At 35.3% G+C, this 15,746-nt stretch overlaps 1 protein-coding gene across 5 annotated transcripts in view; it reads left to right on the forward strand.

The window, feature by feature from the left end:
* Positions 1–15,746, forward strand: part of WDR49 (WD repeat domain 49) — a 133,323-nt gene that overhangs the window by 85,735 nt on the left and 31,842 nt on the right. For all 5 annotated transcript variants that reach the window (XM_079156380.1, XM_079156383.1, XM_079156382.1 and 2 more), the window contains 4 exons: positions 3,128–3,292; positions 5,229–5,416; positions 6,521–6,718; positions 11,610–11,791. In XM_079156380.1, coding sequence (XP_079012506.1) covers positions 3,128–3,292; positions 5,229–5,416; positions 6,521–6,718; positions 11,610–11,791 — 733 coding nt within the window. The remainder of the gene's footprint in view (positions 1–3,127; positions 3,293–5,228; positions 5,417–6,520; positions 6,719–11,609; positions 11,792–15,746) is intronic.

Raw genomic sequence — 15,746 nt, forward strand, 5'->3', positions numbered from 1 at the left:
AGCCCTGGTCATCAGATGCAGTTGTTTGGAAAAAGCTGAGGAAGTGATTTATGGAGAGTAAGAAAACCAATTTAAGAGGTTGAGGATTACTTGGCTGCAGACACAAAGCTCTGACCTGTTCAAGTACAAAGAACTTACCATAAGTGTTCCTCTGAGTCTTCCCGGGAAAGGGTGGGATATCACCTCTTCTTCTACGTGGGCTTTCAAGAGAGCACTGACAACTACAGTAAACCAATTGTGGCTACCTTTAAATACACAGTGAAATAAATAAGATAGGTAAAGAAATAATTCCAAATTTCTAAAAGACATGGAGAACATGCCTCTAGATTTCTGGCTTTGAAATTTTGAAGGTATCTCTGTAGAGATTTGTCATAACTATGTGCAGACTAGTCATAGATTTGGAGATGACACTAGCGTGGACTACAGATGGTATTAGCTGATAATGGAAGCAACATTAAGAATGTCCTCTCCAATGTTCTATTCAACATTGTCCTTGAATCTCTAGTCAGAGCAATTAGACAGACCAAGGAAATTAAAGGGATTTGAATAGGAAAGGAACTCAAACTATCCCTATTTGCTGATGGCATGATTATATATTTAGAGGAACCAGGACATTCCACCAGAAAACGTTTAGAACTCATAAGTGAATTCAGTAAAGTAGCAGGATATAAGATCAATGCACATAAATCCAATGCATTTTTATACATAAGTGATGAATCTTCAGAAAGAGAGGTTAGGTAAACTACCCCATTCACAATAGCTTCAAAGAAATAAAATACTTGGGAATCAATCTAACAAAAGAGGTGAAAGACCTCTACAATGAGAACTACAGAACACTAGAGAAAGAAATTAAAGAAAACCTTAGAAGATGGAAAGATCTCCCATGTTCTTGGATAGGCAGAATTAATATTGTCAAAATGGCCATACTACCTAAAGTGCTATACAGATTCAATGCAATTCCAATTAAAATCTCAATGACTTACTTTACAGAAATAGAGCAAGCAATCATGAAATTCATCCGGAAGAATAAGAAACCAAGAGTAGCTAAAGCAATCCTTAGCAGGAGGAGGGAAGCAAGGGGCATCGCAATACCAGACCTTCAACTATACTACAAAGCAATAGTAACAAAAACAGTATGGTATTGGTACCAAAGTAGACAGGTAGATCAATGGTACAGAATAGAGGACACGGACACAAACCCAAATAAATGCAATTTTCTCATATTAGACAAAGGGGCCAAAAAAATGCAATGGAGAAAAGATAGCCTCTTCAACAAATGGTGCTGGGAAAACTGGAAAACCATATGCAACAGAATGAAATTAAACCCCTATCTCTCACCCTGCACAAAACTCAACTCAAAATGGATCAAGGACCTCGGAATCAGACCAGAGACCCTGCATCTTATAGAAGAAAAAGTAGGTCCAAACCTTCAACTTGTTGGCTTAGGACCAGACTTCCTTAACAGGACTCCCATAGCACAAGAAATAAAAGCAAGAATCAACAACTGGGATAGATTCAAACTAGAAAGCTTTCTCTCAGCAAAGGAAACTATCAGTAATGTGAAGAGAGAGCCTACAGAGTGGGAGAATATCATTGTCACTCATACTTCAGATAGAGCGCTAATTTCCAGAATATATAAAGAACTCAAAAAGTTCTACACCAAGAATACAAATAACAACAATCAACAAATGGGGTAAAGAAATGAACAGATACTTCACAGAAGAAGATCTACAAGCAATCAAGAAACATATGAAAAAATGTTCAACATCTTTAGTAATAAGAGAAATGTAAATCAAAACCACCCTAAGATTCCATCTCACCCCAATTAGAATGGTGATTATCAAGAACACAAGCAACAATAGGTGTTGGAGAGGATGTGGGGAAAAAGGTACACTCATACATTGCTGGTGGGGTTGCAAATTAGTGCAGCCACTCTGGAAAGCAGTGTGGAGATTCCTTAGAAAACTTGGAATGGAACCACCATTTGACCCAGCTATCCCACTCCTTGGCCTATACCCAAAGGACTTAAAATCAGCATACTACAGAGATACAGCCACAACAATGTTCATAGCTGCTCAAATTCACAATAGCCAGATTGTGGAACCAACCTAGATGCCCCTCAATTGATGAATGGATAAAGAAAATGCGATATATATACACACACACACACACACCATGGAATATTACTCAGCCATAAAAAATAATAAAATTATGGCATTTGCAGGGAAATGAATGCAGTTGGAGAACATCATGCTAAGTGAGATAAGCCAATCTCAAAAAACCGAAGGATGAATGATCTCACTGATAAGCTGATGATGACACATATAGGGAGTGGGAAGTGGGCAAGAATGGAGGAAGGAGGGACTCTATAGAGGGATAAGAGGGGTGGGAGGGATGGGGGGAGAGAAAAAAAAGAATAAATAGAAAACTATTAGCCTAGGTAAATGTATGATTACACAAATGGTATGCCTCTACTTCATGTACAGAGAAAAAAAAATAAAAATAAATAAAAGAATGTCTTCTCCAAGGTAACTCACTAGCAAAAGCATTACTAAAATCACCCATGTATTTATTTATTTAAAAATTTTTTTTAGTTGTAGATGGACCTTTATTTATTTATTTATTTATTTATTTATTTATTTATTTATATGCAGTGCTAAGAATTGAAACCAGTGCCTCACACATGCTAGGCAAGCATTCTACCACTGAGCTACTACCCCAGCCCCCAAATTCTCATTTAAATATTTATAAATATCCATTATATTTCATGTTCACTACAATATTTACAAGATTATTATTAATGATTAATGAACTGGAAATGTCATAGTAGTATTAGAAACGCATTTGTCTTTAGCAGGTCAAAAATTTCTGAGATGTTAGCAGTGACTATGGTATGAAGTTCATATTAATTCATGTTAAGAGAGAACATGGTGTATGTGGAATAAGCAAAACAAAAACTAAATCAAATGATCCTTCAAGTCGTGGAAGCTAATAACACGAGACTTCAAGGATGTTGACTGTATGTCTGTTATGAGACGGTGACTGACATGGGCCTGTTTTTATATGCACTAGTTTGAACAGCAGATGTTTCTCTTCATTAAGACACCTGACTTTGTCTTCATGACAGATAGAGAACCTCAAGATCTTCTCAGTGCTGAGAAGAGCCCCTCTTCCCACCACATGGCAGACCAGGCAATCCTGGCAGCCTACACCTCGGAGATTGACACTGAGGGTAATAATGCTGTTATGAGGCTTTGCTTCCTTGAAGCAAGGAAAACCAATGCAACAGCAGGTAAAATATGTATTTATAGTTTGCCTGTAATTGTGAAGGGGAGCAATAAAAATATTCAATCTCTTTCTATTTAGGTCTTGTAGCATTTGATTCCATGTAGTTAACAAGTCATTCCTGGGTCATGGGCAGCCACAGGTCTCACAAAGGAGATGAAGGTTGAGGAGAATGGGTGCAGAAGCAGGAGCCAGACTAGAAGTGACCACTTATTTTTTCAGTGATGTGCATATATGGATCAGAATGTGGAAACTTCTGACTGTTTGTTATGGGCTACAATCAAAATTGGTGTCCCAGGCATGGTGTAGAGATATTTTAGCAGAGTAGGAGACACAGCTAAATATATCTGCCTCAAACATGTCAAAGTTTAGGTTCACATACAGCAAAAGAGTAGAATCTGTGTCTGAAAACTGACTGTACAGGCACCTGGCTGAGAGAACATAATGACTAACTTGGAGACTTGAGCAAAGACAAATTCTGAAATAACTGCTGATCCAAGGATGAGAACTCCGTTTCTCTCTCTCTCTCTCTCTCTCTCTCTCTCTCTCTCTCTCTCTCTCTCTCTCTCTCTCTCTCTCTCTCTTTTAATGTTCTGAATATCTTGGATAGTTGTATATACTTTCCAGAAGAAGTCAGAATCTTGATTTAATTTCTATTGAGGTGAATGCCAACATTGGTGCTATCAGATGATTTTCTGTAGTTATTTGATATTATACAGGTGAAATACCCATTTGCCCTATTTTCTCTGTTTTCAATAGTTATAGTAGTATAGTTTCAAAGAAGATTGCATCTTCCCAAATAAAAATCTCCTTTTGAGAATAATGCATATGTTTGAACTTTCATCTAAATATTAGGAATTATATTTATAAGTATATTTTCTTGAAATTAGAGATCTAGACTTACGAGTTATATGTTTGAAAAAAAGAGATAAGCATATCCACATCATGTTTCCTATATTTTCTTTCCCATATTTAATTTGCAAATGGAAAAACTGTATGATACTCATAGAAAACTTTTCATCATCAATGTTTTAGGAACATTGAGGAATATTTAAAATGGTCCTGGAACAGATTATAAAACTTTCTATTTTTTAGAACCCACTTATACTCACAATATGAATTATTATCCTAAAATTACTCTCATTTCCTCAACACTAATTCTTCTTAATGTTATCAGTATTCCCAAATTGTTTCCACTGAAGTGACTACATGCCATTATTTCTACCTTAAACAGATATGATTGTTAATCACCAGTACATTTGTGAAGGAAATTGGAAGTCATCTACAGATTTATCAGATAATAGGAACTTCGCCACAGAAGAATAATTTAGGTAAAGTGCTTTCTGCAAAGCACATAAAAATGGAAAGTGAAAAGGTTATTTCTAGGTCTATTAACCAAAAAAGGGTTCCATAAGGACTAACAATAAATTCTTGATGAAAAATTTAAAAACAAGCTCAAATACAGAATTCTAAGCCTGCTGCCAAACAAAGAACTTAATAGCTACGCTTTTATCACATAATACATGCCTCTAACTCTGTGCATCAGGGTTTTTACTTCTTCATCTTACGTCCAATAAGTGATTAGGAAAGATAGTTTTATGTAATCAGAATATTAGTATAATGTTGAAATTAATATCTTATAAGTTTATTTGAAGAAAGAAATGAATTCTAACTTTAAAAAATCCAATAGCATTAGAGTAACGAATAAAGGAAAGGAAACTACAAATAATGAAATATCTTATGTATCTTATCTCATTTACTACTTAATATGGTTTATTTCCATTCTGTATTTTAGAGCATCAAAGTGGAACTGGGAATTGTTCTCAGTCCTATCACCTCTCTAATGCCACATGCTTTATTGACACAGGGAAAGCCACTTGAGTAAGTTCTTCTCTGGTATTTGTGGTTGCAGTTTCCTAGTTAGGTTTTCCATTTCTTTTAAGGAGGAGCTAACCTGGTATCATGTGGTGGTTCTGGTTATGTCAGATTCTGGGATACATGTAAGAAACAACTTCTGGCTGAATTTTTGGCCCATCGAGGAGCTAGATCCATTATTATGTCTATTGATAAGTTGAACCGATACCTTACCACAGGAGATCTTGATGGATGTTTGAAAATCTGGAATATAGAGGTAAATTGAAATTATTTTCCCATCATCTTCATTGCTTTTGATTGCCTCTTGTTGCAGATAACAAAAACTATAAAATTATATTCAGTCATATAGATTGAGTCTTCTTGTTTCTTTTTTTTTAAATATTTTTTAGATGTTGATAGACCTTTATTTTATTCATCTATTTATATGTGGTGCTGAAACTAGAACCCAGTGCCTCACACATGCTAGGCAAGCACTCTACCACTGAACCACAACTCCAGCCCCTTGTCTGTTTCTTAAAGGAAGAAATACTTAGTTTTGAGTATTTTAAAGAAAGCATGTATTGAACAGAGACTTCTTTTTAAAAAGCCAGCTTTTTCTCAGTTTGGAAACCTGTTAATATATAGTCAAGTCAAGTACCCAATTTAGGAATGCAATATTGTCAGCAATGTACTGAAGCATCATTTAAATGTAATAATTAGGTTATACTTTATTCGAAATGAGATTATAAATGTAATTTAGAGTACTGGATCTTCAACTAATATTATTGCTATCATAAGTTAGTTTGATTTTTCTTTTTTTATCACTGATTACAAGTTCAATTTTTGAATAATATTATAACATTATTTATATGTGACTAACTATACATAGCAAAGCTCCTTTCTATCAAATTACTGTTCATCTTTTTCTTTCCAGTCTCTTCCCTCTCTTTTTTCTACTTCCCAAGTCAATCAACTTAGTGTTTTTAATGTTAACACCATTTTTCTAACCTATTTTATCATGAACTCTCTTTTGCATTTGGATCATAGATGGTTATTATCAAATACACATTTTTCTTTTTTTTGTGTGTGTGTATCAGAGATTGAATTCAGGGACACTCAACCACTAAGCCACATCCCCATCTCTATTTTTGTATTTTATTTAGATCCAGGGTCTCACTGAGTTGTTCAGTATCTTGCTTTTGCTGAGGCTGGCTTTGAACTCATGATCCTCTTGTCTCAGCCTCCTGAGCATCTGGGATTATAGGCATGTGCCATAGTGCCTGGTTTATTTTTCATTTTTGTATCAGGCTTTAGAACAAGTGCTGTGTCATTCTGAGCTAATATTTGGATTTTTGAAATTCTGGAATTTGTTTTTGTTCAGGAGTACTGTCTTAATTCCAGTAAGAACAAAATCATACAGCCTCCAACTCTGATAAGATCATTCCAACCTCATGAGGACCAGATAACTTCCTTGGAGGTGTGCGAGCGAGGTGGCCATTTACTGATTATCTCCTCCTCTGTAGACTGCAGCATTTGTGTGACTGGAATCTGCGATGCTCCTGTTTGGATCTTTGGTCAGGTAGAAATATTGTTCCGTCCTTATTCCAGTATGTACTTGACATTTAGTATGAACTTGGGCTGATTTCCACTTGAATCTTGCCAGCTGTTCAGTGTGCATCAGTCATGAAAGAACTGACCTAACTAACATTTCTAAAGCTCTAGTTCCAGGCATCTCTTATCCTGTTTACCATTAGCCACAATAGTTCTATCAAGTGGAGGATACCAGAGACATGGAAAGACATGTCTTTTATTTTAGATATTCTAAATATTTTAGAATTTTCGAGAAATTTTTCTCTTCTAAAATAAATAAATTCAAGTTCAAAATTTAGTAAGAATATAATAAATATGGATAAAATTAACATATTATCATTAGAAAGGTGACTCTGGCTATCAAATAACAACAAGGTTAATAATCAAATATAGAACATTCTGGAGAAAGACAAATTTCCTGGTTTACTTTTTCTAAATATAATAGTTAATATTTGCTGGATGTTCTGTGTGTACTCAGAAGAATCTAGGATCTTTACATGAATTATCTCATTTAAGGTTCACAATGGTCCACTCCATGAGGGTGGAGGTTTCATTATTTCCATTTTATGGATAACAAAACAGGCACAGAGAGTTTGAGTGAATTCTCAGCCCAGAAAAGCTCATAATTGCAGACTTTGGCCTTTTACCTTTGCTGATTTACTTCAGAGCTCATGCTTTAAACCCTTTCCTCCTATGAAATTAAGCTCTCACTAGTTCCTGACTAAAATAAAATGGAAGTGGGAGGACATGGGAGAAAGGGAATATTCATTGTTCCACATTTTCTGTTCTTGTTTTCATTTTGCTTTCGGGGGACTCTGTTTCTCTTCCCTTTGTGCTATGGGAACATAATATATCTGACTGGTTTTAACCAGTACTGTTCAAAATGGTGGAGTGAGTTTAAGCTGAAACCTGGTTCTGTTTGGCCTGCACATTTGGTTCTTTTCAGTAGTCTCATGAGCCACTCTCATGCTGTGATAGTACCTGATTCTCTTAGTGTTGGAAGACAAGCTTTGTTGTTTTTGTATTGGTCAAGTCAGTTTGCTAATGTCAACCTGTGCTGAAAGAATTCTGTGCAACCCTTTAGGACACAGAACATTATGGTAAATAGAAAATAGTCTAGAGAGGTGGACCTGTGTCTGGCTGAGCAGTGTGGGAGTCTCCATGTAACACTTGGGAGCTGTATCACTGTCTTCTACTCTATAAATAAGGCAAGTGCTAGACTTTTCTCAATCAGGAAAAACAGCAGCTGAGTGGAAGCTCAAAAGGGTGTGTGGGTAGGTGTGTGGTGGATGAGATGAGTGGGACATGACTGTTAATATGCGTAGGAGAGAAGTTGAAAGCCTGCTTCTGGCAATTGAAGAAGTCCATGCCATGCTGTTGTTGGCAGGCAGCCACGAGGGCTCTGGAAAGATGAGGGGGAGTCTGGATGACAGGTCAAGAAATAAAGTGTTACCAACCGGGTGAGGTCTGAAGTATCCATCCCTTTTAGATGAATTGAAACAAAGAATAAGACCATGCCTAGGTGTGGGTAACATACAAACTGTGCCTACCAAATGCAATCTGTTCCTGAATTTCTTAATTATAATTAAGAAATGTGTCCTAGTAAAACTATTCATTTTTATGTCATTGACATTTCATAACAGGGATGAGAATGGTTTATCCATGATATACATTTATCCCAGGAAACTGGAATTATGGGACAAAAATAAATTAGATGAGTGCAATTCTTTAGTGCCCTGCCTTAAGTACTAAATGCCATTGTGCAGCTCTGATCGTATACTGGTAACTCCTCATCAGATCATTAGTTTTTTTTTTTTTTTTTTTTTTTTTTTTTTTTTTTTTTTAATTTGAAGAACTTCATTCCCCAGAATGCTTTTATGAAAATAGTGCCTTTCTCCCCTTCTGTTTAAGACAGAAGAACCACCAGAGATCCAGAGATGGATCCATTTTAGAAACACAAGGCTGACAAAGTTGAGGACTCTGGGCTTTCTTGTACCTTCTGCTTGAGCCTTTTAATTTTAGTTTTAAGAAGCATTGACTTTTGTCAAGCTGCCTTGAATATGGGTGCTGCTAGTTTCAAGGGGTATGAGAAAGAGGAGAGCTGAGAAGAAAGAGAAGGGGAGGATACAGGAGAAAAGAGAGAGAAGGGAGGAGAGGGACAAAGGAGGGAAGGAGAAGAAAAGGAGGGGAGAGGAGGGCATGAATGAACAGGGGCTGGAAAAGAGTAAAAGCAACTAAGTCCAGCTCATGACAAATAAGAATAAGAAGAGAAATTCTTTACAGAAAGAAAAGACTATTATGGAAGTCAAACCCAAGTACATGGGTAAGAAGAAGGGGCCCAGTGAGTAAGGTATAATAGGGTCAGAATAACTCTTCCTGAACAAATTTGATCTGTACAGTGCAGTGACTCTTGCCCACACTTGAATGCAGCATTTGTCTTTCAGTTGAATTAATATTGGTCCACCAGTAGTTAGAAAACAGGAGAAGCAGTAATGTATTTTGATTTCTTTGATTTGACTTAGCTTCCCAATCACATGCAATCTGATTAAAGTATTTAAAATTTATTCCAATGTGATTTCATATATTTCAGGAAAAAAGATTTAAAAAATAACATTGAATTGCTTTTATAACATAGCTATTGATCTTTGGCTAGTTTTCAAGTGAGATTTTTAAAAGTAAGTGCTGTGGTATGGCTATTTCTAGAGCTGAGGAAACAGGGTGACGATGATTTATCCTTGAATACACATTTATCCCAGGAAGCTGGCAGATGATTATGGGATAAGAAGTAATTAGATGATGCCAGCAATTCTTTAGTGCCCTTCCTTCAGCACTAACTGCCGTTGTGCTGGGCAGAGTTTATCTGGTAACTCTCCTCATCAGATTGATTTTACAGCCAGGGACTTTGGTCGTGCCTGCTCACTTAGTGTTTGATATTTGAATTAAACATTAAGTGATTTCTTATAAAGATAAAGATCTCTTGAGAAAGAGCATATGTCACTCCCTGAGAGTTATTATGACCCCTGAATTAGTCTGCTTTCTGTTATTAAAATGACATATCTGAAGTTAGGTAATTTTCAAAGAAGAGTGGTTTATTAAGCTCACTGTTTTGGAGGTTGAAAGTTAAAACAGCATGATTTTGACAAGGGCCCTGGCTTCATAACTTCATGGAAGATGGCATCAGAGTGGCTGGAGCCACTGTGAGACAGAGCGATCACATGGTGGGTGGGGTAGGGAGCCAGAGAGCTGGGAAAGTCAGCTGAAAAGACAGTAAGGAATTGTAGGCTTACTTTGCAAGACAAGAATTTGCCACAAGAATTAGTCTCTTCCAAAGGCATGCCACCAACAATAAAGACCTCCCACTAGACTCTTTCTTAAAGGTTCAACACTCTATCTCAATATCACCACACTAGGGTCCAAACTGCTACCACATGAACTCTTGGAGGACACAGTGCGACTATTTCCATATTATCACAGCCTCTTTTACATGAGACACACTTTGAAATTCAGTGTAGTTCCTACTCTTCCTTATTGCTTGTAAACGCAGAAGTCAAATTTAACTTGCTATTTATTTTTTAAATATTTTTGATTGTAGATAGACACAATATCTTTTATTTTAGTTTTTTACATGGCGCTGAGAATTGAACCCAGTGCCTCACACATGCTAGGTGAGTGCTTTACCACAGAGCCACAACTCCAGCCCATTAATTTGCTATTTATTATCCACTTATTATATGAAGATCATTTGACATTTGACATTATCTTCCTGGCCCTTATAGGCTTTTTACTTTACAAATGCTTGAGACAAACTGATCAGTTTGAAAGCTGGTCAAATATCCTTGGAATTCCCAGTGCTTTTCTTCTAGCACACAGATAATGTTCGATGGTACATTCCTGTGTATACGATGTGAATTGATACAAGATAATGAAATTGGTCTTATATTTAAAATATAAAATAGATTTTCAGTGTGAAACTTTTGCTAGATGGGTGCATATTAAGAATTGTAGGCATATATGTACATGAGATAATAATGTCTGTTTCACTCTACTTACTACCTCTCCTACCCCCATCCCCCTTCCCCTCCCTTCACTCCCCTCTACCCTCCTTATTGTGTATTAGCTTCCGCATATCAGAGAAAACATTCAGCCTTTGCTTTTTAGGGTTTGGCTTTTTTTCACTTAGCATGATATTCTTCAACTGCATCCATTTACCAGCAAATGCCATAATTTTATTCTTTTTTAAAACTGAGTAATATTTCATCATGTATATATATATATACATATATATGTACCACATTTTTATCTACTGTCATGTAGAACTAATTACAACAAATAAAATTTAAAAAAAAATGAATAAAATGCAGATAAAAAGAAAAAAGAATTGTAGGCAAAATCTGATATGTGAAAACTATTATGTAATACATTTTTTTCTGGGAAAAAATTAATACTTTTGAAGACTTTTTAGGAAGTAGTATGCAAAGAAAGTAGTTGTGGAAAAATTAATTCTAATTCTGGCAATTTTTCATTTAAAGTTTTATTTTAGTTCTTAATAAATACACAGTTTGCTATTTAAGGTTGTAAAGTGAAAATGTCTATAATTTTTTTTTAGTTTATTATTGACTTTTCAGCAAATTCTGTTTCCTTGTTATAACGTATGTCATCTTCTGCCTTTATTAACATAACATGTTTCAACTCCTCCTAAGATTGTAAGCTCCTGTAGATAGGAGTCATGTCAAAGTCATTTTCTGTTTGTTTGTGTTCCCAGTACATCAATTAGTAATCTCATACATAGTAAATACATAAAAATATTAGATGAAAATATATTTTATAAAAATAAAATAGACTTACTTGTTGATTTTTTTTTTTTTTTTTTTTTTTTTTAGGCAAAGCATTGGCATATTGACAACTGTCTTTCTCTTCCTAAAAGAGATACTGATTTAATGGAAAGTGAAACTCAAAAAGAAGGTATGAGAGCAAAACCTTTGTTTTATAAAGAGGAATCATGTTTAGACCCAACAAAATATTCTCTACTTAACAAGAAAAACAAAGATGACTCAACATACAAGTAAGCAATTTTAAGCATTACCCAGATGTCAACTAGAATGGAGAACAGAAAAGATAAAGTTGGTCCAAACTTCCTTCTGTGCTTCTGTGGCTGTCCGATGACCACCTCCACCTCCAGATTTCTCTGAAATTTGGGGGCTTAGTATGTGGGAGTGGGTTTATGTTCTTAGGGCTATTCTTGCCTTCATTGCACTCTTGATTTATATTCAGTGTCTTCTAGTCTTTTATTTTTATAGTCTTTTATTTTTATCCATCATCATCTTAATTGTGGAAATTAGCCCCTTTCCTCAAAAACAATATATACCTGCATTTCTAACACACATATACTCTCTCTCTCTCTCTCTCAACAGTCTATCTGTGTCTCAGAACATCATATCTTACTCCTGGTTTTGGTAAAGTGCACAGGGGTTCGTATAAAAGAAGTTCTAAGAGTTTAACTGAATGTTAGCTGTCTCCCTCTTTAAAGCTTCTGGCCTTTCTACCTTGCTCAGACTTTTCTCCTCTTCACATTCCTCTGCAAGTTTCCATTCTTACCTACCATTTGCTCCCTAATGCCAGGCAATTTCAGTATCATTTTTTGTTTCCTAGATTCTCATTAACCCATGCTCTCATAATTTCACATTCAATACTAAACAATGGATTCATTTTGAGAGGATATTTTATTTATTCTATTTTCTTCTACACAATTGGAATTTCTACCATATGTTTATATTAATATTTAATTTTTTAGGTTTATAGAAAAATGTCACAGAAAGGAAAAAAAAAATAGAAATAACCCTCCTGCCACCACACACACACACACACACACACACACACACACACACACACACACACAATGTCTTGTACTAGAATGGTACATTTGTTACACTTGGCGAATAAATACTGATATTGCACTTTAAAATCCATGGTTTACACTAGGGCTCACTGTTTATTTTTTACAGTTCTACTGACTTTCACAAAAACATCATGTCAATATACCCACCATAACAGTATCAGAGCAGAAAATTTTTGCTGCTCTAAAAATGTTTCATGTTACACTTACCCATCCTTCCTCACATCCTCCAATCATTGATAATTTATTATCTTCTTTACCTATTTCAGAATTCATATAATTGGAGTCATATAGTATGTAGCATTTTTAAGTTAACTTCTTTCACTTAGTAATATGCATTTAAAGTTTCTAACTCAATACAATAGCTCATTTCCTTTTTATCACTGAATAAAATTTAATCATATGGATGTATCACAATTTGTTTATTGATTCACCATTGACAGGCATCTTGATTGCTTCTACACTTTGGCGATTATGTGTAATATGATTATTAATAATCAGTTCACAGTATTTATGGGTACTTCTGGGCTCTCTTCTATTACATTAATCTCTCTGTTCTTTCAAGATACTACAGTCTTGATTGCTGTAGCTTTATAGTAAGTGAAGTGGTATTTTTTAATCCTTCTACTTTTCCCTTCTTCAATACTCTGTTGGATATTGTGGTCTTTTATGTGTTAAAATAAAGTTTAGTCAATTTGTTGATAACCCAAAGTAATTGTCTAGAATTATGATTAAGATTATGTTGAATCTATAAATCAGATGGGAAAAATGGTAATATTAAATCTTTCTTCTCATGAATATTTCTATATTTTTGCAGGTGTTCTTTGATTTTATTCATTAAAGTTTTGTACTTTTTTTTAACATAGATGCTATTGTATGTATTTTGTATGTATTATAACTGAATATTTCAATTTTGGTGCTAATATGAATGATCTATTTTAAATGTCAAATTTTAATTATTTATTACTAGTATATAAGAAAGAAATTGATTTTGGGGTGGGTATATTAACTCTGTTTCCTAAATACTTGCTAGATTTTGAGTTCCAAAAGGTTTTTTGTTGACTCTTCGGGATTTTCTATGTAGACAATTATGCCAGTTTCAAGCAAAGATAGTTTTATTTCTTTTTTCCAACATGTATAACTCTTATTTCCTTTTTTTATTTTATTGCATTAGTTAGGACTTCCAATATGATTTTGAGTCAGCATGGTGAAAAGGAACATTCTTTTTTTTACTTGGTCTTAGTCTTAGCGGGAAACCATATAGTTTATCATTATTAAATGTGATAGATGAATGTCTTTTATAGATTTTCCTTATCAAGTTGAGGAAGTTTCCTTCTTTTCTGTTATCTGATAGTTATTATCATGAATGAGTATAGGATTCTAACAAATGTTTTTTTCTGTACCTGTCAATGTGATTTTATGATTTTTCTTCTGAAGTCTTTACTATCAATGATTATATCAATTGATTTTCAAATGGAGAACCAGCTTTGTATACCTGAATAAATTCCTGTTGGATATGGTAGATAATTATTTTTATACATTGCTGGAGTTTATTGCTAATATTGCCTTGAAGATTTTTATAATTATGTTCATGAGAAAGAATGGTCTATAGTATTTCTTTTTTGGGGGGGGAGGGGGCACATACCTGGGATTTAACTCAGGGACACTTGACCACTGAGCTACACCCCAGCCCTATTTTATATTTTATTTAGAGACAGGGTTTCACTGAGTTACTTAGTGCCTCACTTTTGCTGAGGCTGGCTTAGAACTCGCAATCCTCCTGTCTCAGCCTCTTGAGTTGCTGGGATTACAGGTGTGAGCCACTGTGCCTGGCTGTAGCATTTATTGAATTATCTTTGTCTGATTTTGGCATAGAGTTATGCTGACTTCATGGAATGTGTTACAAAATGTTTCATTTTTTGGAATACATTGTATAGAATTGGTATCATTCTTCCTCAAATACTTTATAGAATTTACCAGTCTAATGCTTTCTGCTTTGAAAGGTTATTAAGTATTAATTGAGTAAAGAATTATTAAATGTTTATAAAAAGGAACATCCCCTAATAGACATGTGCATTTATAAAACAGAATTCTGGTAAGGATATATAATTTGCACCTATGACATAAAGACAAACAAAAAATAGTTTTGGTACATTCAATTCATTACTTATTCCAAATAAGAAAAGAAATAGGACTTACTCAGAACTGACAAGAAGATAGTCCTTCTATCAGATTCTCACCATATTTCAATTCAATGCTACTGACAGTTTTTAAATCTTGAACACCATAGCAAAACCGTCTTTTCTTCTTTCCTGTTGCTCACTAGTCACAGTTTCCCATTCACTGAGGATATGAAAGGAGGACGAAAGAGCAGGAGAATGCTGGCATTGCTGCTCTCCTGGCTTGGCAGATGGACAAAGCTAACTCTCCCCTTTACTCCCCACCAGAGGAAGTAGCTGAGTGTTCTTTGATGGTCCCACTTAGGACCTCTGTATTGCACATTTTCAAACAAATGCATTCTTTGGTTCTTCTGTGTGCACCACAGTTTATTTTTTAGTTTATAATTTCTAATTTTAACTCCCTCATCCTTCCCTTCTTGCACAGTTCCTGCTTGGCTCCTAGGAAACCCATACCTCCTCACTATGCCAACTGTTCCACCCGCTATATCCCTTCCTTACTGAATAGGGCCATGACTGTTTACCTGTAGACTTCTGTAGGTTTGAATGAGAAACCAATCCATCATGTCTCTCTGTCGATTATTCCAGAGGCTGTACACCATGTTCTTTGACTGGTCAACAGGAATAGAGGCTAGAAATAAGGGGGGGGAAGCTTCCCTCTCCTCTCATGGGAGTGGCCTCAGCACACACCTGCAACTCTCTCTGACACAATCCTCCCTGTTAATGTCTAATGTGTGTCTCATATCTACGGTGCTCATAGCCTAAGCATCACAAGTCAGTTTTGGAGCTCTCTCCTTGGCAAAATGGGCCTATACAAGGAATCTAGCACCTCACCTTGGAACATGGGAATGTTTTACTTCCTAATTAATAATTCTGCTCTAAGACATTTTAGAATTATGCTGACAGCTAAATAGAGGAGAAAAAAAATCTTCTTTAAACATCCTCTT

The sequence above is a fragment of the Sciurus vulgaris genome, assembly GCF_902686455.1.
Source record: "Sciurus vulgaris genome assembly, chromosome: 10".
In the NCBI taxonomy this organism is placed as follows: Eukaryota; Metazoa; Chordata; class Mammalia; order Rodentia; family Sciuridae; genus Sciurus; species Sciurus vulgaris.